The sequence below is a fragment of the Diorhabda carinulata genome, chromosome 1 (genome assembly GCF_026250575.1).
Source record: "Diorhabda carinulata isolate Delta chromosome 1, icDioCari1.1, whole genome shotgun sequence".
In the NCBI taxonomy this organism is placed as follows: Eukaryota; Metazoa; Arthropoda; class Insecta; order Coleoptera; family Chrysomelidae; genus Diorhabda; species Diorhabda carinulata.
Window position 1 is genome coordinate 3,294,703 of NC_079460.1, and position 23,518 is coordinate 3,318,220.

Here is a 23,518-nt window from a genome sequence, read left to right on the forward strand (position 1 = left end):
AAAATTCAGATGTCAGATTTGATATAGTGTTGCTATACGGGGGTGTCCCACGATGAGTTAATATGGCAAAATACTCATAATAAAATCATAAAAATTTTTGCGTTTGGTTTTTGAATACGATTTTTTCAACTAAAATATTTTCAAAAACGGCCAACTTCCGGTTCTACCGACTGTAACTTTGTTATTTTAAATGGAACACCCTGTATATTAATATATTTTAAAGTCTACGTAAAAGTTTAGCATACTTTTGTCTAAAAACTTTTTTCGAAAAATGCATACCTTTTGAGTTATTAATTTTTTTGTAAAAACTTTGACCGAGTTACATGCGAAGAATTCCTGAAGGACATTTTTAAAACAATACCATTGTATCAAATATGATAAACATCTATCAGCATTTATTCTATTTTTGTATCAAATAACGTAAACATGTATCAGCACTATTTTATTATAAATAAGATGTTTGTAAACAATTCGATGATATTTAATGTTTATAATTAGTTCGATCTTGAGATTAATTGTATTCATTCAAATATTCAAAAATAAAGTTTTTTAAAAATATATTTCGAAACCCGAAATATATAATTACCGCTGCAGACTCTTATTAATTATTTTTTTACGAGGATACATTTATAGATATGAAATTTCTGGTTTCTGTTCGGTTACTTCAAGCAAGGTCAGACGTATTTGAATCATGATGGAAAATTTTTCATTTCATACAGGGTTTGTATAAAAAGTGCTCAAAGTTTAACTTCATAAATATCAAATTTCTCTATTTTTTCAAATAGAATCACCCGGTTTTTTCTATTTTAATGCGTTCAGGGGTGTTGCCGTAAGAGATCTTGTAGTAAGAAATTCGTCAATTAACCGTATTTTACAAAAACATAAAATGCATCCCTATTCTTACAAATTGCCAGGAAGACGAAGATTTTTTAAAAAAACATAATTTGGTGTGACGAATCGAAATTCTCGAAAAATGGACTATTCAATAGACACAATTCCCATTATTGGAGTCAAGATAATCTTCATTTAACCAAAAAACGTGCTTTTTAGGCAGTTCAATGTCTTTTTTACTATTAGAAATAATCAAATAATAAATACTTCATTTTTACTATGTGAATTTGAATAGTTAGAAAATACAATCAATTAATTTATTCTCAATTAATAATGTAAAAAACACTGCTTTTATATTTCTTAATGTTTTTTCTTTAATTTTTAGGTGAAAGATGATATTTTAAGAAATTTAAAACAAAATTATTTAGACCGCTTACCACCAGACAAATTAAACAAACTTTTTTTATTCATGACGGTGCTCCTGCTTACAATTCAATCGTCATAAATACATTTTTAAAAGAGCAATTTGATGACAGGTGGTTAACAAATAGTCCTTTTCGGCGGCCCCCTCGTTCTCCCGATTTTTTTAAAAAACAAGAGGTTTACTCAGAAGCATTAACACCTAGAGAAGATTGTGAGCTAAGAATTCGAAATTCCATCAATCCCCTTCTGAGATGATGATAAGCCGTGCGACGAATAAAGGCGTTCTGAGAAGGGTTGAAAAATGCATTGAAGTTCAAGGGAGAAATTTTGAAAATTTACTTTAAAACATCAGACTATTTCCTTTGGGTTTTAATTTTCCATAAAGTTTTGTAGCATATCTTATTAACAAATAACAAATGGTTCAATTCCATTAACTTTTGCTTAAAACGAATCGAATATCTTCAAATTGTTAAGTATTCTCAAACAATGTGCGATTTCGATCGTGGTCTATCTGGATATCTTGCAGCAATGAAAGCACATGTATTGAAAGCAAATTTACATAACTCGGAAGAACCGGCCATCTTTGAAAATATTTTAGTTAAACAGATCGTATCCGAAAACCCGAACGTAGAAATTTTCATGATTTTACTATAAGTATTTTGCCATATACAGATAGTTTTAACTCGTCGTAGGATACCCTGTATATCAACACTTAAGCTACAACCCTCGTACCAAACTCCGTACAGACAAATCAATACATAAATTGTTGCGAAAGATTAGAAACAGTCCTTAAGGTGTATACTAATTAAAGAATTAAAGAATCGCCTATATCCATGATTTTTTTGTAGGTGAAGAAATAAATTTCAGTTTAAATAGACGTACAAAAGTTTCTTTATAGTTGTAGCATTATGGCACTATGATTTTCACAAATTTCTGGTAATTCTTCTTATATCATTTTTATTATCCTCGATTTCCTCAGCTTTTCATCGTCTTATCACATCCTGTTACCTAGATTTGACACCCTTGGAAAAGCCCTTACTCAGCATACAGTTCAATTTAGAAAGTCCGATAACAACTAGATTTTAAACAAGTTTGTTTTTCATTTTATCAAATACCTGAATAGATTTGATGCTGTTTATCGCTAATAAATATTTATTTACTCGCTTTTTATCCTCTCCCTTGTGATAAATCTGCATAAAAATTATACATTTTGTATTTAATTGAATATTTCAATGCCCTTTCACATTGAATCGGAGCACCGACATCTTAAAAAATACTTCTAGTTACAAAAAAGGTTATCTTAATCCCGCGAGAGCGATCATCTGACGTAAGGGTCAAGAAGTTGATAAATCGTAGGTACTCCATGAAACGAGAGCACGAATGGACAGGGTAGTATAGTGCGACTCCCATGAAAAATGAATAACATCAAACGGAATGCTTGACCACAGAGAAGACGGGACCACAAGACAACATGGAATACTGAGCCCCATACAACTATATCAATCATAATCGCACTTAAGTTGTTTCTTCGTGTCCGAGAAGTGATTTATAGTACGTATTGCGGTCGATTTGTGCCATGCCAAGCTGCGATTTGACGTAATTTGTTACGTAGCGTGTGTAAGCATTTAGTCCCATTGTTGGGTCATGCCTACATTATACTGGATGTAACATAAACGTAGTTGTTGAATTCAATAAGAACTTTCATGGTTATTTATTATAATATAACAAATTTTTTTTTTTTGAACTCGGAGTAAAAGCTTTTACCGGACTCATTTTTATTTACTTTCCGGCTTATCTTTAATGAAAAAAATAATAAAATAGTTAATCTAAGATAGTGTTAAATTGGTTTCTATAGTAATCGAGTTTTGTATTATTTAAAACTATAAAATAACTTGACATATTTTGAAGTTTAGTTGAAAACTTGACATTTGACATTTATTATAAAATGGATATTCAAAATGATGCATTTGATTGTGAATTAATGGGAGATGAAATTAAACCAGATGAAATTGTTAAGTCCTGTACACGATATGAACAAACATACCAAATTTTTGAAAATTGGTGCCTGCAAAAGAAGGTAATAAGCTTTTGTGAATATGTGTTATTGGGGTATTTGTCAGAAAAATCAGAAACGCTGAAATCTTCTTCGTTGTGGAGTTTATATTCGATGCTGAAGGCCATGCTACGTACTAGAAGAAATATCGACATAAGCAAATATTTTAAATTAACAACGTTTATGAAGAAAACATCCGTAGGGTATAAAGCAAAGAAGTCTAGAATAATTAATAAAGAGGATATCGATAAGTTTTTAGTAGAAGCGTCAGACGAACAATATCTAATGACCAAAGTGTTGTTGATTATGGGTCATACTGGTGCATATCGACGGGAAGAAATCACTAATATATTCATTGACGACATAGACACCAAAACAAACAAATCAAGGTCATTTATTATTAATGGGGAAAAAGAAATAAATTTGTATAGGAAGTATATAGCGCGCTACGCCAAACCAACGTTCCTCATCGATGTCTCTTTATTAATTACAATAAAGGAAAATGTAGTAAACAATCTGTAGGCATACATACTGTAGGTAATGCTCCCTCCAAAATAACTACATTTTTGAGATTGCTAAACCCAAAGGAATACACAGGGCATTACTTTAGGCGTAGTTCGGCTAACGGAGGTGCTGACATCATAAACTTAAAACGACATGGTGGTTGGAGTTCATCTCGATTTGCCGAAGGCTACATTGAGGATTCAGTTCAGAAGAAGATTGATAAAGCTAACAAAATTCAAGAAGCAGGTAACTCAAACACAGAAATTGTCTCAGAAACTCATTATAATGTAAGCAATTCAAAAAATCTCACGTCAACGAATAATTTTGAAATACCGTGTTTACAGATGAGTAATGCTATTAATTGTACGTTTAATATAACTATTCAAAAATAATGTTTATATTTATAAACCAAAAATTAACGATTGTTAAGAAAGTTGTTAAAATTAATTAATAAAGATTTTTTGCTATAAAAATGTAAACTGAATAATATGAAGTTTATGGTACAACAATGCCCGTTTTAAAAAAAATATTGTACGTAGTACGTCCCGAAAGTGGTCTTTTACTAGACTCGTAGGCTTGCCCACTCGACCAGTAAAAGACCGCGTTCGGGACTTGTTCCGTAAACTACTATTTTTTCATACTGTACTGTGAAGTCGACTTCAGAATCCTAATTTGAGTTTGGAAAATGGCACTTTACGGTACCCTAAAGCCTTGTACTTTACAGTACTCTTAAAATCTCGTAATCTCGTTTGAAATAATTACAAATAAAAAATCAATTTACATCAATAACTAAACTTTTATTCTAATTTTTGAATGTTAATTGTAATGGTGCAACTACTGTTATTTGAATTATCAGTCATTTATTCGGAAAATTTTTGTTCTATTTCTAAAAATTTAGTTTATAATATTACCTTAGTGACGACTTTTGTTAATTTTTATTTTTTTTTAATAATAAGGGTGTAATAAAAGGAGCTATTTTTCAGTAAGATTGTCATATTTTGATATAATTTTGCTCTTCATTGAAAACCGAAAATATATTACGATATACGTTCGAGAAATTATTATTGGGATACTCGATTAGATATAATTGACTCGGCTCTTTCGTCGCCTCGTCCATAAAAATCTATCTCGTACCGTACTAAATTTCTTATAACGTGAATAACTATTTCAAAATATGGGTTATATACTTTTTTAGAATATTTTTAGTTATTTGAGCGACTTGGTTTATTAGCCAGCTTGAAATGGTTTTTCTTCAAAGGAGGTGCGTCGAGCTTTGAACAGGAAAACGGCAACTGTTGTTCTTCATTTATTGAAATTATACAGCGGAGATCTGTCAATAACAATGCACTACAGATCGTGAAAATCGAGGTTCAGGATAACTTCCACTAATATTTTTACAGGTATCAACAAATCAATCTTTTATAGAGCATATTTGGAATGTTGAGCTTTGTAGAAATAAAAATGTTACAACAAACAACAAAGAATTTCCAAATACTAACCAATTAGAAGACGAAGATTTCAACATTTGATTTTCCTCGACATTAAACGAAATGTACGAATTTCACCCACCTCATAATTCATTCATTAAAATTAATATAGTTTCTGAATAAAACTATGGAGGGTGCCTCATAAATAATGTCGATTTCCAATGTTTACTTTGTTTAATAAATTATCATATAATATTCGAAGTATAGCGCATCGTACTCTATGGTCTCAATCCAATGTTCGGTAAGCTCTTTTAGACCGTAGTAATACCATTCATGGGTTCAAGATACAAGAAATTGACACATTCCATTTTTAACTTCTTGGTATTGAGAGCTCGACCATTTGGAAATATTTCGAAGTACACTAAATCTTCGTACTTCCACCATATATACAAATATTAGAACTTTTCGTCGTTCTTCATACATGGTGGCGCAAAAAGAACGCATGGATTTTAAACCAGTATAATTTGCTTTATTTTGATTACATAAAAAATGGATTCACAAAAATACAACTTTTAGATTATCCAATTCATGACTTGGTTCATTTTTCTTCTTTCTTTCAATGAATATCCACTAATGGATCCCTCTCTTTCCTCCAATTTTACCTTCGATTAGTAGGTGCAAAAATTGACTTTTTGTTTCGCATAATGTGCCCTAGGTAAGCCGTTTTTCTTTTGTTAATAAATTCAAATAATTCACGTTGTTTGCCGATGCGTCCCAGAATTTCTTCGTTGTTCAAACTAGTAGCCGTTCAAGGCACCTTAAGGATTCTGCGGTGCAGCCACATCTCGAAAGCCTCCAACTTGTTAATCGCAATCGTCTTCAATGTCCACCCTTCCATATCGTAGAGAAGCACCGACCAAACGTAGCACTTCACGAACCTCAGTCATAGGTTAATATCAAAATCGGGACACACTTCGAAACTCATTGGAAAATCTATATGCACTGTTTGTTTTGAACAACATCATCAGTGGCAAAAACATCAAGCATTCTCTCACAAAACAGTTTCCGTTGTTCGTAATCACGTTCATAAATCTTCTGTCCGATCATAATTTTGTAAGGATGATATTTTAAATCATCGTTCAGGATGCGTTTCAACTTCAGTTCAGACTTGAAGCGCGCCGTCTAGTGGAGCGGCTAAGACTTTGAAGAATCGACGTCCTAACTCTGTCGAAATTTTGTGGAGACGATTTCTGCTTCATAACTGATCGAGTTGTGCGAAAAGAGGCAACCCAACGAAGTAATGTGTTGCGATCAAGTATCGAGCCATTTCGTGGAGCATTGAACTCTGTCCGGACAGGCCGTTGATCAGTAATAACAGATTCATTACTTTTGAAGTGAACAGGTGATGCACCATAGTCCACTGCGCCATTTGTACTAAAACTGAACGCCCTAACCTACAAAACAACCAGCCCCCACCCCTCCGCTCCGATCCTCCGACACCCGATACTCAACTCAAATTCATGCGTTCTTTTTGCGCCACTCGTTACAAATGTAGGTACAAATGCTTTTTTCTTGTTGTTTTAATTACTATTATGAGAATATTTTTCAGTTTTATCTATATTTTTTCACTTGTATTATTGATTTAATCAAAATTTGTTATAAAAAATGATTTGACAACGTATTTGTTTGCCATTTTCCAGTTTGATTATCCTAAAGTTTCTAGAATTGCCAACTCACTAAATATTTCTCAATATATGTCATTGAAAAATCAAACATCCTGTATTTTATATCAAAAAAATCGCTAACTAATTAGGACCACTCTGTGCTAACAAGAGAAAATATTCAACAGTCATAAATAAATCAAATAACTGGGGTACGTTCTTAACTCCAAAATAGACCATTAGCGAAGACTGTTGCAGCGTTCCTTACATTATTATCCAGCTTCCGCTGTGATAAACGATATATCATAACCTGGATTGTGCCCCTGCATTCTATATATCGTATAACACTGAACTGTGTTTCACGTATACATACACTTAATAAAGAGCGGTTATCCTGAATAAACTGCAAAGTTTTGTGTCTCAAGAATAATGAACTTTTGTATACAAGGTCCTGTGATAATACAAATTTCCTGAAATAGTTGGTAATTCCCTATCAATTTTAGTTTAGAAGGAACATATATACAAAGTGATCCAGACTCTAGGAGTACATACATACATACAGGTAAATATCACCATTTAAATTTTCAGGTAGAATGTTAATTTGTTAATTTGTTGCTGTCCAAATATTAACTGAGTGTTGGTTGACCTCAGGATTCCCATCACACCAGTAGTCGCATTATGGGAGTATATTTTTAAAAATTTGGATTAAAGGCTGTCCTTGTCTTGTAATGTTTGACAAAAATTAGCTCTAGCCGGTAGATCGTCTGGCAAGAGTTCTTGGACTTGTCTGTAATGATAAGTATGTAGCTGTTGCTCTTTAAGTATCCTCCAAATACTTGAAGAAGACGTATTTGTTTGTCTTGCCAAATTTCTTACGCTAACTGTTGGATCAACTAAATTTAAAATCATATTTTCTTCATTAATGTTGATGGGCTACCAGAATTTATTTTTTTATGTCTCAAATTTCCAGTTTCTCTAAATGTATTTTTACTTGGTAAGTTTATTCAAGGAAACTTTTCTGCATAATGCGTAACAGCTGCACAAGAGTTTCCTAAACACTCGTCTTAGGTTAATAACATGCCATGGTATTCAAAATTTGAGTATAATTTGATTCACAATATCTAATTGAACAAATAACAAGGTTTCATAAATGTAATTATTATTGATTCAACATCATAACTATCAATGAATGACATTTTTCGATAACAAAATCAAAGAAAATGTTATTGCCGTGTAAATTAAATAATTATGGGTACTCAGCTATTAGGGGCCTCAGAAACAGTTTTAGTCCCAGAACCGCAATACATGATCATAGAATTGTCGTTTGCTTCATATTAAAGCCTCCAATGTACCCATAGTTATTTAACTTCAAAATACAAGATCCTGTACTGATTAGACTGAATTTTTGTGAAACATGACAAGAAACAAAAGCCCTCAGTCCCAAGATTTATCAAGAAAACCTTTTTAATATAAAATTAAATGATGTTTAAATACACTTGAAATTTTATTTAATAAATCTAATATTAAAAAAGTTATGTTCAATATTACTTGGTACGAACCGTATAACTAGCGCCCTCTATGAGAGTTGCGGCAAAATCGTAAAAAATGTGTAATTTTTTTTCTTCAACGCCCTTTATCTCGAAAACGGATGGCGTTACGAAAAATTTTTACTGAGCAAACCCAAATATTTTTCAGTTTTCCATCTATCCTAGAGACAGTATCATCTATTTTTTGAAGCACCCTGTATAATAAAATAAGATTTTATACACCAGGGTTGTCTGAAAAGTTACCGAAATCAATTATTTACCTAACATATTCTAATAATAGTTTTTTAAAAATTGTTGTGATAACGTCCTCGTCGAATAAAAATATTAGAGAAAAGAAAATAGTCGCCAAGGGACTGGTTTAATGAATATGGTGGGTGGTCAGTCACCTCGAAGTGTAATTCGTGAATTCTAGCCATAGAAATCACCAAAGTGTGAAAAGGTGCGTTGTGGTTATGAAAAAGCATTTTCCTTCTTTCCTTTGTGAATAAAATACAACAAATGGATGAATTTACAAAGTATTAGTGGCAATCTCATGATATCAATGTCTATTAACCTTTATCTTGTAGCAGGAAACAGTTTTAGTTGATTTTTCCGCTGCTCATAATGTTCAGCAAGTAGACTCTTACGTGAAATATCGTACATTCAGAATTGAGCAAGTAGAATATTCAGAGTTTCGACTGATTAAATCAGGGGTCCCTGAAGGCAGTCTTTTGAGACTTTGAAACCATTATATATTTGTATCATGCCTGTAACGGAAAATGTTAAATTGGCAACATTTAAAAATGACACTAAAATTCTAGCTATTGTAGAATCAATTGTAATGTAATAAATGTACGGACTAACAAATAGTGTATTGAAATCAATGAAGCGAAATCTGCCCCAAATTAATTTATAAAAGGATAAGCAATCTCCAAGTTACAAGATTATCCTATATAAGATAACGGTCGAATATCTAGGAATAAATACGTATAGCAAACTAAAAGGAAAGGAACATATCAAAAAGGGAACGGAGAAACCAAAACTAAGACAGAAAAAACTGTATTGGTTATTAAGGAGAAGCTCAAAACCTAGTATTAAAAATAAGGTGCTAGTATAACAAATACTGAAACTGTACCAGTGAAAGTAATTATACTTGCCAGCAAAGAGTTCAGAACCGAATATGCAGGATCCAAGTTAACGCCCTGAGGTAGGTTCGCGATGAAGATCTACATAAAAACAATCAATAAAGAGATAAAAAGTATCGCTGAAGATCAGGAAAAACGACTCCATAACCACATAAACAATCAATCAAAGCACAGAACGCTGGCTTAAACGCACCAAGTCTTTTGACCTCGTCTGAAAAATGATAGTTAAAACTCAGTTCAATAGTTGAACAGTGAGGAGCGTAAAAACATCAAAAACGAGAGCTGGAGTTCAACTTCTCAGGAAGATCCAGGAAGAGGGCGAAACGTACAGGATTGAACAGGACCTGGCCCTATTGAAAAAAGAAGAAGATCAACCAAAGGTAAATTGTCTCTGAAGACGTGAGCTTGACTATGTTGGTGTTGTGTGATAGTAAACAGTTAAAATAGCGTACAAGCTATTGATATTTTTCGACCTTATAGTTAGTACTTTTTGTGATATTGCTGTATATGATTTCCAAATTATATGTGTAGTCCATGGTTCTTGGTGATAGACAGGCATCAAATTGTTTTATTGGTAAGACAACGTCATTTCTATCCAAAAGTTACAAAATTGTTATTAGAATTTTAGTAGATATTCTACATCAGTATAAGTTAAAACTTTATTACTCAAACAGTTTTTTAATGAAAATTTCAACGATTTGAGTTGATAAAACCTTAAAGAAACGCTACTCTTATTTAACGCATTTCGATGGACATTTTTCATATTTGCAAATTGAAATCTTTTTCTCTCCACCCTCCATAAATCAAACAACTAGATTTCTTTGTATTTGTAAAGTTAACAAATGTGTTAACATGAATAATTAAGTGATTTTTTAAATTCAGCTGATATATGATTGAATTCATTCACAACAGTAACATTAGTGATGATACACACGCCTTAGAATCCGAACATAAATCTATGAATAAATAATAGCAAACTCCTTTTTCTGTCATCTTTCTTCATCGTCAAAATTTATGAGACGAGGGTCTGCGGTCTGCCTACTAGGAAAAAATTGGTTTCTTTGCAGAAGTATATGTTCGTTATCTCCCTATAATACTCGACAGATCGTGACATCCAAGCAAAGTGATAAATTTTATTCTGTTTGTCTCTTCCATCTGCTGTGATGTCCATCTTAATAACCGCTAACCGGTCACTGGCTCTGCTATGTAGTAAATAACACCTTGTCGAGGGTGTTTGATCGTTTCTTATTATTATTGCAGCTAATGAGAAATAAGATCGGTGGTTACTTATTAAAAATGTTTAAAGAAAATTCGTTGTGTTGACATAGCTACACAGAGTGTTTCAAAGAAAGATGATCCCGTCTCTAGGGTAGATAGAAAACTGAAAAATATTTACGATATGCCGCAGCTACTGGCAACGTTGTATTAAAATTTTATACGAATATGTTTTGGAAGCTGATACAACTAATGAATTTGTTTTTATGTCTGACTCTCATAGAGGGCGCTAGTATTCACACGGTCTCAAGCTTATCTCAAGTTCATGTTTCTAATAGAGTATTTTGCAGTGCAAATGGAGTAGACCAGAGTTGAAGTCTTAAAAAATGATATAAAGTGAAAAAAAAAATAAAAAAAGGATAAAACCTATTGGAAAAGAAGGAAAATATAATGGAAATGAAACTGAAAATAATTTAAGGGGGATTTGAGGTTGAGAAGGGAATGGAAGTGAGTTGAGTGGAAGGGTTATCTCGATTTCCAGCAAAACTAGTAGCCCTATGGAAAAAAATTAACAAGATAAATATAAAAGTTGTAGGTGATACAAATATCTATAAGTTTTATATTAATTTTACCACGTAACCTCAAAGTTTATGTGAAAAATTCGAATTACCAAATTTTTAGCTTTTTATTTTTATCTTCTTTAGTGAAAACTTACTTTTTTATATCCCAAATACACTGTAATTTATTTGATTTGAAATATTTATTTTTGACTTCATTTTGACTAGCATAAAAAGATCATCCCAATTTTTTATAAAAAAGTCTCCGTTAAAATATCAGGGTTTTTTTAAAAGTCTGCGAGGTTTTTGTTCGTTGAAATCTTTATTTTCTGATGGTGTGAAAAATATTGCTTTCACAATGGCGATTTTTCTCAGAAACTGCAAAAAATTAGAAAAAACTCGCATCCGAAAATCATTTCAATTGTTATGTACAATTTTTAGATATTTATCGAAATTTTAGATCCTAATTACTTATGTTTATTAATGTAACATGAAAATTGTACAAATGATTAAAAAAAATTCGGATACGACTTTCGTTTTCTTTTGCTTTGGTGAGAAAATTTACCATGGTGATGATAATATTTTTTAACTTCATCAGAATGTAGAGATTTCAAAACAACAAAAATCTCACAGATTTTTAAAAAAAATTGATATTTTGTCAGGAGAATTTTTGATTGAAAATGATGGTGCTTCTTCGATACTAAGTCAAAATAAGGTTAAAAATAAATATTCCAAATCACATTGATCACAGTGTATTTGGGACATAAAAAGGTAAGTTTTTCATCAAATTTCGTGATAAAAAATGTTTTTTTGTGGAAAATGAGAAAAAAAAACGTAGAAACTTGGTTCAATTTTTCACAAAAATTTTGAGTTACGCAAAAATTACCTACAATTTTGCTATTTAACTTTCTAATTTTTTTCATGGGATTTGTAGTTCTGCCGGAAATCGAGATAAACCTTCAAAAACTCACCCCCTTACCCTTTACGACCTCAAATCGACCTTAAATTATTTTTTCTTTCATTTATTCTCCTCCTTTTCCAATGGGTGTCATCCTACTATTTTTTTTGTCTTCAGAAATTATCGAATTTGGTCTAGATCAACATTCTCAAAAATGGGTGACTTTTCGAAAACTATGATCGGGTTAACCCAATCAAGATATGACTGTGAGGAAATTAACCTGGATCACGTTCGTTGTTCGGAAACTGATCGAATTAATCGGATCGTAGTCATAAGATAGAGGTGTTTTTATTTTGATGGAGCAGTGGGATGAATGCGATCAGCTAACGGGTTTTTTCATATTCATTCCCCTTAATGCCTGTCTACGATCAATTCACATGAGCAGAGTAATTGATAGGTTTCTGAAATTTGCGGTTTTCATACTTGTCAGCATAAAAATAGCTTAAAAGTGTTGAACTTTAATGCAAAATCCGTGTCAGGGGGTAAATCATTGATAACTACTTGAAGCCATTTATGGATGACTTGGAGAAATTGTTGTATATCATATTGTAGCAGACGACGTTTTGGAGATTATTTTTTGGTGAAATTATTCGTTAGCGTATATGATTTTTCATAAAATAGTTATGTTTGTTTATACCATATATGTTTGTAGTTCCTTTTTGTTTGATTATATTTCAATAATATCATTATACATTCCGAGCATATTATTAGAGTAATTTGTAGTTATTTAAGAAATTTTTAAGTTTCTCCGATTTTTTTCGATTGTAACATAATTTGCTGACTGTTTGTTTGAATCAAAAAAAAAAGTTTCTGTGTTTGAAAGTTCATTGAAAGTAATAAAAATGAAAAATTTTACTAAGCTATGATTTTCGTTGAAACAAAAGAAATTTTAATGCCTTAAGTACACGAGGCATGCTTTGGATCAGATTTCGGATCATATTTTGCGGAAGACTGTCCCATTCCTGCACCAGTATATCGCTAAGTTCTCTAAAATTTCTGACGACCGACGCATGTCTCTGTAAAACGTCTCCCCATCTCATCTCAAATGTGTTCAATGGGATTTAAGTCTGGACTAAGAGAAGGCCAAACCATTTCACGGTACTTGTGCGCAATCAACGTACCGTTCTCGTTCGTGCTAGCCCAAAAGATGTGCTTTCCCATATCATAACTGATTCTCCACTAAATGACAATCCCTCGGTAATACACACTTGAGCATATCCCTCGCGTTGTCGATCACACGTCTATCTGAGTCCTTAAGACAGAGGCGCCATTCATCGGAAAGCAATACGCTATTCCAATCCGTTATTGTCCAAGCTATGAGTTTCCGGAAATCAGCAGTACAATAGTTCTATTTCGAGAAGCTAATCTAGCTGTCGCTTCCAATCTGTCTACTAACTTATGTTTACATTTCTCACTTCTTGCAGATGATTTTGAAGGGAAACTGCCGTGACCGTTTAACAAACTTAAACCAACGTTACTTGCCGTTGCTGACCGCGGCCAACTTCTAAAGCTACCGCAGGTTGTGTCGCAGTAACAGTAAAAAATTAAAATTTTTCATTAACTTAAAATTACGGAGTGACCCTATTTTTTGCTCGGCAGTGTATAAGACAGCAACAGAATTTTGAATATCTAGAGTAAGAGATACAGCTACATTCAAAAGATCTCTTTTTCTATAATAAATTATGACTTAATTCTTTTTCCCACATTATTAATCGTAATTTTTTTCAAAAGACACATCGACTTTAGCTGTTCCAGATCTAAAACGCAAATTTTACATCACAAAAGGCCAGACATGGAGTCTATTACGACCTAATAACAGCCAGGCTGGCTTTGTCCGATCAGAAAAGCCGGACAATAAAGATTGTAGATAAAAAGTCAAATTGAATGAAATTCCATCTAGAATAAGAGCAGTGATTTGCTGGATTTTTATAAAATATTGCTGAATCACATTTCCCATCATTTGATAAATATTTTAGTCATTCAATTTTTGAATTTTTTATAGATTTTGTTAGATCCTGATGCAGATTATTCCATGAAGAATAATAACAACATGCATCTAATCAATTTTATATGAAAAATAAAACAAAAGTTGAGATATTTATCTGCTAACAGGACATTGTTCTTCATTGACATTGTATGAAAACAAAATTTTCTAATTATTTATTCAAGATGTATATCATCTTCTAAATATGACTAAGGAAGTTTTCTGATCATTCCACTGTTAAAAACGCGAAGAGGACACTCCTGGCATGGTGCTCATTTCTGTTGGTACCATTTTCATTTAGAGGTAGTTTATCCAGAAATTCAATAAACTTTGCTCCACTATCGATAATTTGAATGCCGCTGACATGAATATCTCTCTCCTCGGAGCCAAAAACTTCTAACTGTCGTTTTGTGGTGACCACGCCATGTGCATCCAGATTTAAAAATACATAATGTTGGAAGACCTTTCTAAAGGTCTATACATATTGCTGGACCATTTCCAACTACAGAAAGTAGTGATGGATTATTTTATAAATTAGATGAAAATTCACGTTATGCCGCATCACGAGGCAACCACTACACAAGTATTGGCAAAAGAATATCAGACGATATGGTGTTTCCTTGTAAATTCATAGTGATCAAGAAAGAACTTTCAAAAGTCATGTATTCCAGGAAATTTATGACAAGCTAGGAATGAAGAAGGCCAGGATAATCACATTACATCCACAATCAGATTGAATGGTCGCGAGATTAAACAGGGCTAATGGCAGATATCTGTACAAAATAGTTTCCAGCCATCAGAGAGATTGAGATCAATATCTATCCTAATTAATAATGGCTTATCGATCTGCTATAAATGAGTCCATCAGGAAAAAACCTGTAAAAATTCTGTTTAGATGTGAAAAGAGGCTTCCTTGTCACCTATAATTTGACTGTCAGCCTGAAGAAGACCTTTTTCATTGATCGAATGTTTCTTTACTCGATCTTGTTCGACGCTATTCCATTCTTCGTGAGCGCCGTTTTGAGGTCCGATTTCGTGGCTGGTGCTGGATTTCTAGCCCAACCTTCATTCTTAAGTTCATTCTACGAATGATCGATAGGATTTGAGTCCGTACTACGTGCTGGCTAATCTATAGTGGCAGTTTCGACATACTGTTAATGCTACCGTGCGGAAACTGCAGTATGTGGACGGGCATTGTCCTGCATTACGATTTTCGCCGATAAAACTGGGAAAGGGTTCGATGTGATCACCCTAATTTTTTTGTGTGTATGGATTCGCCGTTAATCCCCTCGCTCCACTGCCAGTTTCATCTAAAACTAACCCGATTTTTACTTTCATTGAATTTTGCACCCAAACCATCCAGGAACCTCCTTCTAACGCCATCTTTTCTTTGATGCGAGTCTTGAACCAGGTCTTCCATAGACTTGTCCTCTATCGCTACCATATAGGCACACTCTGCTTTCATTTGAGAAGAGAACGGAGCCCCATTGTCAGACCTGTTAATGAATTATCTGGAAAATTGTAGACGGGTCGGATGACCGGGTTTATTTCGGGCTAGTAGCTTGCTTTTTGGGCTCAAACTTAGCTACCTTAAGCCTTCTTCCGATTGTCTAGCCACTCGCAAACACTCCTCGCGTTTTTCTGAGCTCTTGTTGGACTTAAACACCACTAATGCGCGATTTCTCAGCGATGTGCTGGTAATGAATAGGTCATATATTTCGGATGTGGAACTTTTTTACCAGAACTACGTCTTTGATGAAAGTTACCAGTCTCTTGGTAAGAACGGTAAACTCTGGAAACTTCTAGTTCACTCTGGGATTGTGGTAATAAGGTGACCGCTTGAGTAGCTTTATCATTCATTGTGTCCATTTTCAGATAGATAATTTATATGTAGATGTATATTGGTTGGCGCTGATGGGTGGGTCAGGTTGAACTTTTTTGAAGCTAAAGCCATTAGCTTTAAGACTTTTCTTAAGAGAAATACAATTTCGTGTTCAGTTTTTTTGCCAGTGACATGCAATTGCAGGGGTGTCGATTTATCTGCTTACGAGTGTACATATTAACCATGATCGTCTATTCACAAACAAATTTTTGTTGTGTAAAATTTTTTCAAAGGCGTTTCGACGAGAAATAAATAGTCCTAAATGCTAAGGAGCGTTGTGATATTTGAATTGTAAGTACAGGATAAACAGTTTGCAAAGTAAATGATATTCTGGAACATATTTATCTTCAGGCTGGAAATCAAATTAGGCAACCGTATCGTCGGTAGCATTTTAAAATTAATGTACATTTTCGAATTTCAATAATATACGAGGTTTGGCTATTAAATAACGAGACTGGTTACGAGAAAGGGTTTTATTATAAAAATTATTCTACATTCGAATGCTCCCCTTCAATATACTCCCCCTCCCCTCGCCACACAACTTTCCATACGTTTTTACCTAACCTAACCTAACCTGACCTAACATAAATTAACCTAAACATAACCTAACCTAACCTAAGCTGACCTATTTAAATTTTCAACCTCGAAAAAGTAGGTGTAGGAGTGATTTCCGCGCCCTATATATACATTAAATTAATTAGCATAATTTTCTCCTCAACATACTAAAATTTCAAAGAAATCGAGCGTATGCAACCTATACTAAATAATTACCAAATTTTTCTAACCGTTTCTTTATCGGCTTTTGCAGCCTCGGCAATCATCCGGATACTCATTCGACGATCTGCACTCACAATTTGGTTGATTTTGGTCACTGTTTCCGGGCGACCTGGACGCTGATCATCTTCAGTGCTCTCTCGGCCTTCACCAAAGCTCCCACAACTCAAAAACACGCGCGCGTGATAGGGAATTGTCCCCATTGGCTTCTTGCAACAATTTATAGCATTCAGTCGAAGTTTTTTTCAATTTAACGAGAAATTTGAGATTGATACGTTGCTCCTGTTTTTCGTCACACATGGTGAGAAAAACATCCGTTCGTTTCAAACCGCTACTGCACAAATAGTATAATAGTGACGGAAACGCGTCTAGGGCGTCCTCTAGGCGTGCAGTCTCGTTATTTAATAGCCAGACCTCATACCATCTTGAAATACAAAAAAATAAGCTACGCACAATGAAACGTCTGTCATTAATGAGGATAGTGAATTATTTCTTACATTTTTTTTATAAAATAAATAAAAAGTATTTTATTTTTCCATTAATAGATATTCAGCTTATGTCTGATGGAATCACGATAGTAATGGCAGTAGAAAGCGAAAAGACACATGGATAAAATTTGAAGAAGCAGAGAGAAGTATCAAAAACCTTATTATTCACGTATAGAACTTAAATAACAAAATTAGTAGTAATGAAGAGAATTGAAGAAATTGAAATTGTTACAAAGATTCCGCAGGAAACCTTTTCAAAGTAAAAAATTCAAAGGACATTGTAGTAAAAACCTCTCCTCTAGTCTTTAAAAGCTTAACGCGAAACTTTCATTATGGAAGTAGTACTAGAAGTATTATTTTATCAGCTTCTTCAAGCTGATAAGAGTGCCGCTTTAAGAGAATCAATTTTTTTTTCTGATGTATATTTCACGTTAAGATGCACGTTGCAAGTTCTGGTGAATGTGGCGGATGAACTAACACTGCATAGTAAAATTGAATAGAAACTTCTTGATAGACAATATGAAGTGAACACAATTTATGCGAGTTTAAATTCTTCATCCGTGTTTTTTATCAATTCCTACCATCACAGCAATTGTCATCTATTTTTGATTTAGAACGGCGACCCAAACTGAAATAATATGCGATGCAAATTTACTCAGTTATTTTAATAAGTTTTAGTTGCGATTTTTCCTAATTCAATTTTCTACTATTACACTTAACAGTTCCTTTGAAAATGTTGACGAATAGTGTCCTATAAGAATTATTTTTTTTGTTGTTAGTGATATACTAGAACCCTTGAACGCCAGTTCCATCGAAAACATAAATCCAAAACACAAAAGACGTGTAAAATCTCGCCGATCATATTGGTTTAGTGGGAAAAATAAAAATCCTTTTCGAATTGGAAAAAATTGAATTAAAAGTGAGAATTAAATAAACTGCAAGCAGCATACTATAATTAGGTGGTCTCGTTTCCTATTGTTCTTCCGGTCGGGTACAAAAGGTATAACAAAAGGCGACACACATAATTCAAAGGACGTGAGTCGTTTAGAAATGCCAAGTATAAAAGAGTATAGGATGCGGTTAATAGATGATGCTATTACTAAGTCCTGCACTTGCTATTTCAGACAATTAATATGGTAGTCATTGGTCGGAAGAATATATATTTGAATAGACGTACCATATACTAATATCGAATTAAATAACATCGACGATATTCTTCAGTGATTTTTCCACGCCTTACGAGGATGTATTGATATCTAGTTAGTCTAGACCAGTTCATGCATAAAGAAAATTTTGCGTTACCATAACAACGAATAATAACTTATTAGAAGTGTAAGTGTAAAGTTTGACGTCAAAAAAGTAAACCAGAGTTACGCAATAAATTAAAAGAAAAAGATGTCCACCGAAATTGTAAAAATCGAAAAATTGGAGTATCGAGCCATCATCAAGTACCTGTATTTGAAAGGGTTAAGAGGTAAGCAGATTCACGAAGATTCACAAGACCTAAGAAATTTCGTGTCCAAAAATCTGCTGGAAAAGTTCTTGCTTCAGTTTTTTCTGATTGCCATGAAGTAATCATGATTGATTTTTTAAATAAGGGTAGAACAATAACTGGAGATTACTGACCACTCTACGGGAAAAAATTTAAAAGAAAAGACGCGGGAAACTATGTCAGGGAAAGATGTTTTGTTTTTACAAAATGCAATGCTCCTGCACACAAATCTCATTTTGACATGCAAAAAATTCGTGATTAGGGTTTGAATTACTAGAACACCCCCCTTATTCACCAGATTTGGCTCCATCTGACTATCATCTCTTTTCTCAATTGAAAAAAAAGTTTAAAAGATCGTAAATTGTCTTCCAACGAGGAGATAATAAAAGCTGTGGAAGTCTGGTTTGCAGAGCAATAAGAAACATTTTTTTAAAGGTTTAGAGACGTTGCAGGTTCGCTGTATATCCAATTAAGAGGAGAATATGTTGAGCGATAAAATATTTTGACATTAAAATTTTGTTTGGTTCTATAGTAGGCTATTTATATTTTTCAATATATCTTCGTATCCACCTAACAATTCATTCCAAAAATATTTTTCAAATTATATCATAAAGTATTATTCTACTCCCATCATCAAATATTGCCATGACCACCTGACGTATTTGAGATTTTATTCATCAATTTAATGTCGTTCAGTTCAGAGCAATACAATCATTTCAACTCTTCTCTAACTTATCGATGCTATATGCTTGTAGAAGTATTTGTCTTTTGCCTCAAAATAAGTTTCAGGTTCAACAATTGCTTCTCATTTAGAGCTGAATTTCTTACCGGCGAGCATTTTTCAGTACTCACTGAGAGCCAGATCTTGACTATATGGTAGACGAGGAATCAATTCGAAATGTAATTCGTTCAATTTAACCATCGTTGCCATCGACTTGTGAATCGGTGCATTGTCTTGATGAAACAGTGGCTTTTTCTCAACATATGAGGCCGTTTTTCCTTGATTTTCGCATCCAAACCATCCCACAACTCTATCGATTATTTGGAGATATTCGATGAACAATATTCGATGCGCATCTCAAAATACTGAAGCCATAACCTTCCCAAATGACTGTTGTACCTTTGGACGTTTCGGACGTGAAAATAACACCATCCAAATTATGATCGTCTTTACGACGTTACTCTTCTAACCGCGACAGTTATTAGTGTAGACTTTGTATTTGAGGTATCATCACAAAAAAAGTCAACAGTCGTTAAATCTGCACTACTCGGGGCCTATAGAATATCTCCTCTTTTCAAAATCAGTCTGTTTGTTAGCCAACATGAAGTTATTTGACATTTGACTATTGAAACTAAGTCTTAGAATTCACTAATCTAGATGCTTCAAGTTCTGGAGCCAAAAAACCTTCCAACCTCGCTACAAAAGGTTCGATATAACAGTAACATTCTACCTCACGCTCAAAGTAAAAAGGATCAATTGTTCCCCTTCCAAAGATTGCTGCCCATGATTTTCGAACCTATAGAGTGGTTTCTGGTGCTTTATAGTCATATTTTTTCAATCTTGCGTTAATTGAAGCTTGTATGGATGCAGTTAGAGTTCAAAGAAAAAAATTCTTTAGCGATAACTGTAAAGCAGACGATCTCTTACAAGTAGACAATCATGTACAGACTGCATAATACTCCCAATATTGTCTTTAGTTCTAGATGTTCTTGGACAAGATTTTGATTGTCTCTTCGAAACGCTTCATTCATATATCACTAAATTAACACTCAGAGCTTCACTAATTCGACATAGTCCATATTTAGAGGAGAATTTCTACCCTGCATAAAAGATTTGCACGTTATATTGCACCACCCCGTACTTTACAACCACGTATTTCTTTTATTACCTAGCGAGTGCCATCACAAGTCATGTGTCAAACTACAAAAATTATTGACAGTGACTTTGACGTGAAATGTGATCATTTCTTCTTATTATCCCTATTCAGATATTCAGATTATTTTGCTTCATTTTATATTTGTTCTCAAATCTCTTGTTTTAAGAATTTCATTCTTATGTCCATATTGTAGATATAAATTCGTCAACATTACATAGTTTCTATCTACGTTGTGCCCCTTTAAATACAATTAATTTCAGGCTACTATGAAAAAGTAATTATACATATCACTTGAAGTGAGATATATCTACTTTTGAGTGTGTATGAGTGGCGAATAATATAGTAAGAGCACTTCACTTCAAGCATTCATCACAAAAGTAAACCATTCATCATGACGGTAATTTGTACGAACTCACTGATGAAATAACTTCACAGCCGTGTGTGAATACAGTCATACGATTAACTTCACATACGAGGGTTGCTACTTTGGAAGTAGCTTGGAAGCTTTGGAATATGACAACCCTCATGTGATTATGTCAAATTTGACATTGTCATCGTGAACGTACTCAAAACGCGTTGTCATACGAATGCTATTTGAGTTGTTTACAATTACAGGAAACGTTCATTTTAGTCAAAAAGTGGAATTGAATCGCGAACATTTTATGATTTTCGACGTGGATTAAACCAATAGCAGTATGCCGATCAACTCGCTTCAACGGTAATTTTATATTTCGCTGTACCCTCGTTTTTTGGCTCTAGAAAATCGAAAAATTAATTTAGAATTTAGAATTAGTAATTATTTAGAATTGGGTCTCCACCCCAAACATACTGCAAACATTTTTTCGCGCATATAGGGTTATTTTTTAGTGCTTCGAAAGTACTTTAAGGGTGGGGGAGACACATATTTTCCATCATAACACTCATTATCTTATGCATATTGAATGTCAATAATTATCCAATTTTATCGGAATCAAAAGTATGATTATGATACCTATAATATTAAATGAAAGAAATACATACATGCTTCACGATAAGCTTTCAACGATTGACTTAACCGAACCTAACCTAACCTAACCTAACCTAATCTAACCCAACTTAACCTAAATCAACCTAACTTAACCTGACTTAAGCTCATGAAGAATAATTTGAAAAGATGCTATAAACTTACCAGCGACTGTCATCATAGCGGACATCATTTGGGTGTGGAAAAGCGGCGCGTCAGCGGACACTTCGCACTGAAATAGACCCGAGATGTTTCGTCCTACCGACATCAGAGTCACGTTATGTGCGTTAGACACACTCACCTGGAACAATGAAATATCCTAATTGGCTCCAAGTTGACAACGTATTTGCTAATTGGAAAGGTCTTTTGTCGTAGCGCTATAGGTCTTAATTAACATGTTTCTTACCCTGAATAATTGATCACCAACAAATTTATTCAAATTTTATTGAAACATTTTTTATTATAATATCTTTAGTTAATATACAGGGTGATTTATCAGTGTTATAATGTTCAGTGCTTCCCTTGTTCTTCCAGATATATTAATATAAATATAATATAGTAATATTGTTTAAAATTGAACACCCTGTATTTTATTGCATATTTGGAATCAGCTTAATTCCTCATTACAATAATATAGGGTTGTGATGTGCTCTACGGGGTATTTGAAAATATATAAATGTTGAACATCCCTGTCTTATTACCAACTTGTTATAAATGAAAAAAAAACACAATCGGATAACCTCTTTGGGGAAAGTACAGGACAGTTCGACATAGAGGGCGTCTTTAATGTGACAAATTTTGCAAAAAAATACTTTGCCATGTGTATGAAATATACGAGCTTTGTTAATGACAAAAAAATGGATTCTACATCGTAGTTTCATTTTGGTATGGACTGAGAGGTCTCACCCGTGTAAATAAGGGTTAACTTCATAGTGATTACATAAATTATCGTGAGAGCCGAAACTATTGTATAATTTCTTTGAAATAATTAAGGAGAGCAAATACTGACAAAATTCCGTTAGCAAAACTCTGATAGGTTTGCCTTTGAACAATACGAATCTTGTCTCAATTGTGAAATTAACTTTTGACAACGTTAACCACTTAGAATCACATCTGAGTTGTATAACCAAATATTTGTAGAATTCCTCTTAGACACTGAAAATACTATAGAGCTACGAAAGTCTGTGTTTGTTTGTCGTAATGAATTTCAACGAGAATTTGCTGCACAAGCATAATACCAATTTATAATTATCCAAATAATCAATGCAAATAATAGCTTCCGGCTCTTTAATATTCGAAAGAGCAAAAATTCCCATGATAATGTGAAGATAACAAGATAGAGATATATAGGATGTCCCGAAAGTTGATAGAAAATTTGTGGTTTTCTTTCGAAGGAGAATGCTTCATTGTCAAAAAGTTGTTCACAATTTGTAGAGAAGAGCTTGTAAATAACTTCAAAACAAACACATAAATACATACACAAATAATATCAAAATCCAAATATAGAGTATATGCACGAAAAATACAATAGAATATTTAAAAATATAAATCTTAAACCAATGTGAAAAATATTCAGCATTGGAATACAAATTTACACTTTCCGGTAAATACCTTGCAGAATGCAAGAGAAAAATGTTAGATAGATTAGAATAGATTTGGTTTCGACTAGCAAATGATTGTGCATTTTTTTCTAATTGTAAACTATTGATTCTTTATCT

General features: G+C 33.3%; 2 protein-coding genes across 2 annotated transcripts in view; both read right to left on the minus strand.

Moving 5' to 3' along the window:
• LOC130896783 (uncharacterized protein C14orf119) overlaps positions 1 to 23,518 on the minus strand; it is a 374,082-nt gene that overhangs the window by 346,696 nt on the left and 3,868 nt on the right. The gene's annotated exons all lie outside the window — the stretch shown is intronic.
• Positions 1 to 23,518, minus strand: part of LOC130896746 (uncharacterized) — a 469,987-nt gene that overhangs the window by 55,212 nt on the left and 391,257 nt on the right. Inside the window, exon 3 of the mRNA XM_057805043.1 lies at positions 21,966 to 22,101. Coding sequence (XP_057661026.1) covers positions 21,966 to 22,101 — 136 coding nt within the window. The remainder of the gene's footprint in view (positions 1 to 21,965; positions 22,102 to 23,518) is intronic.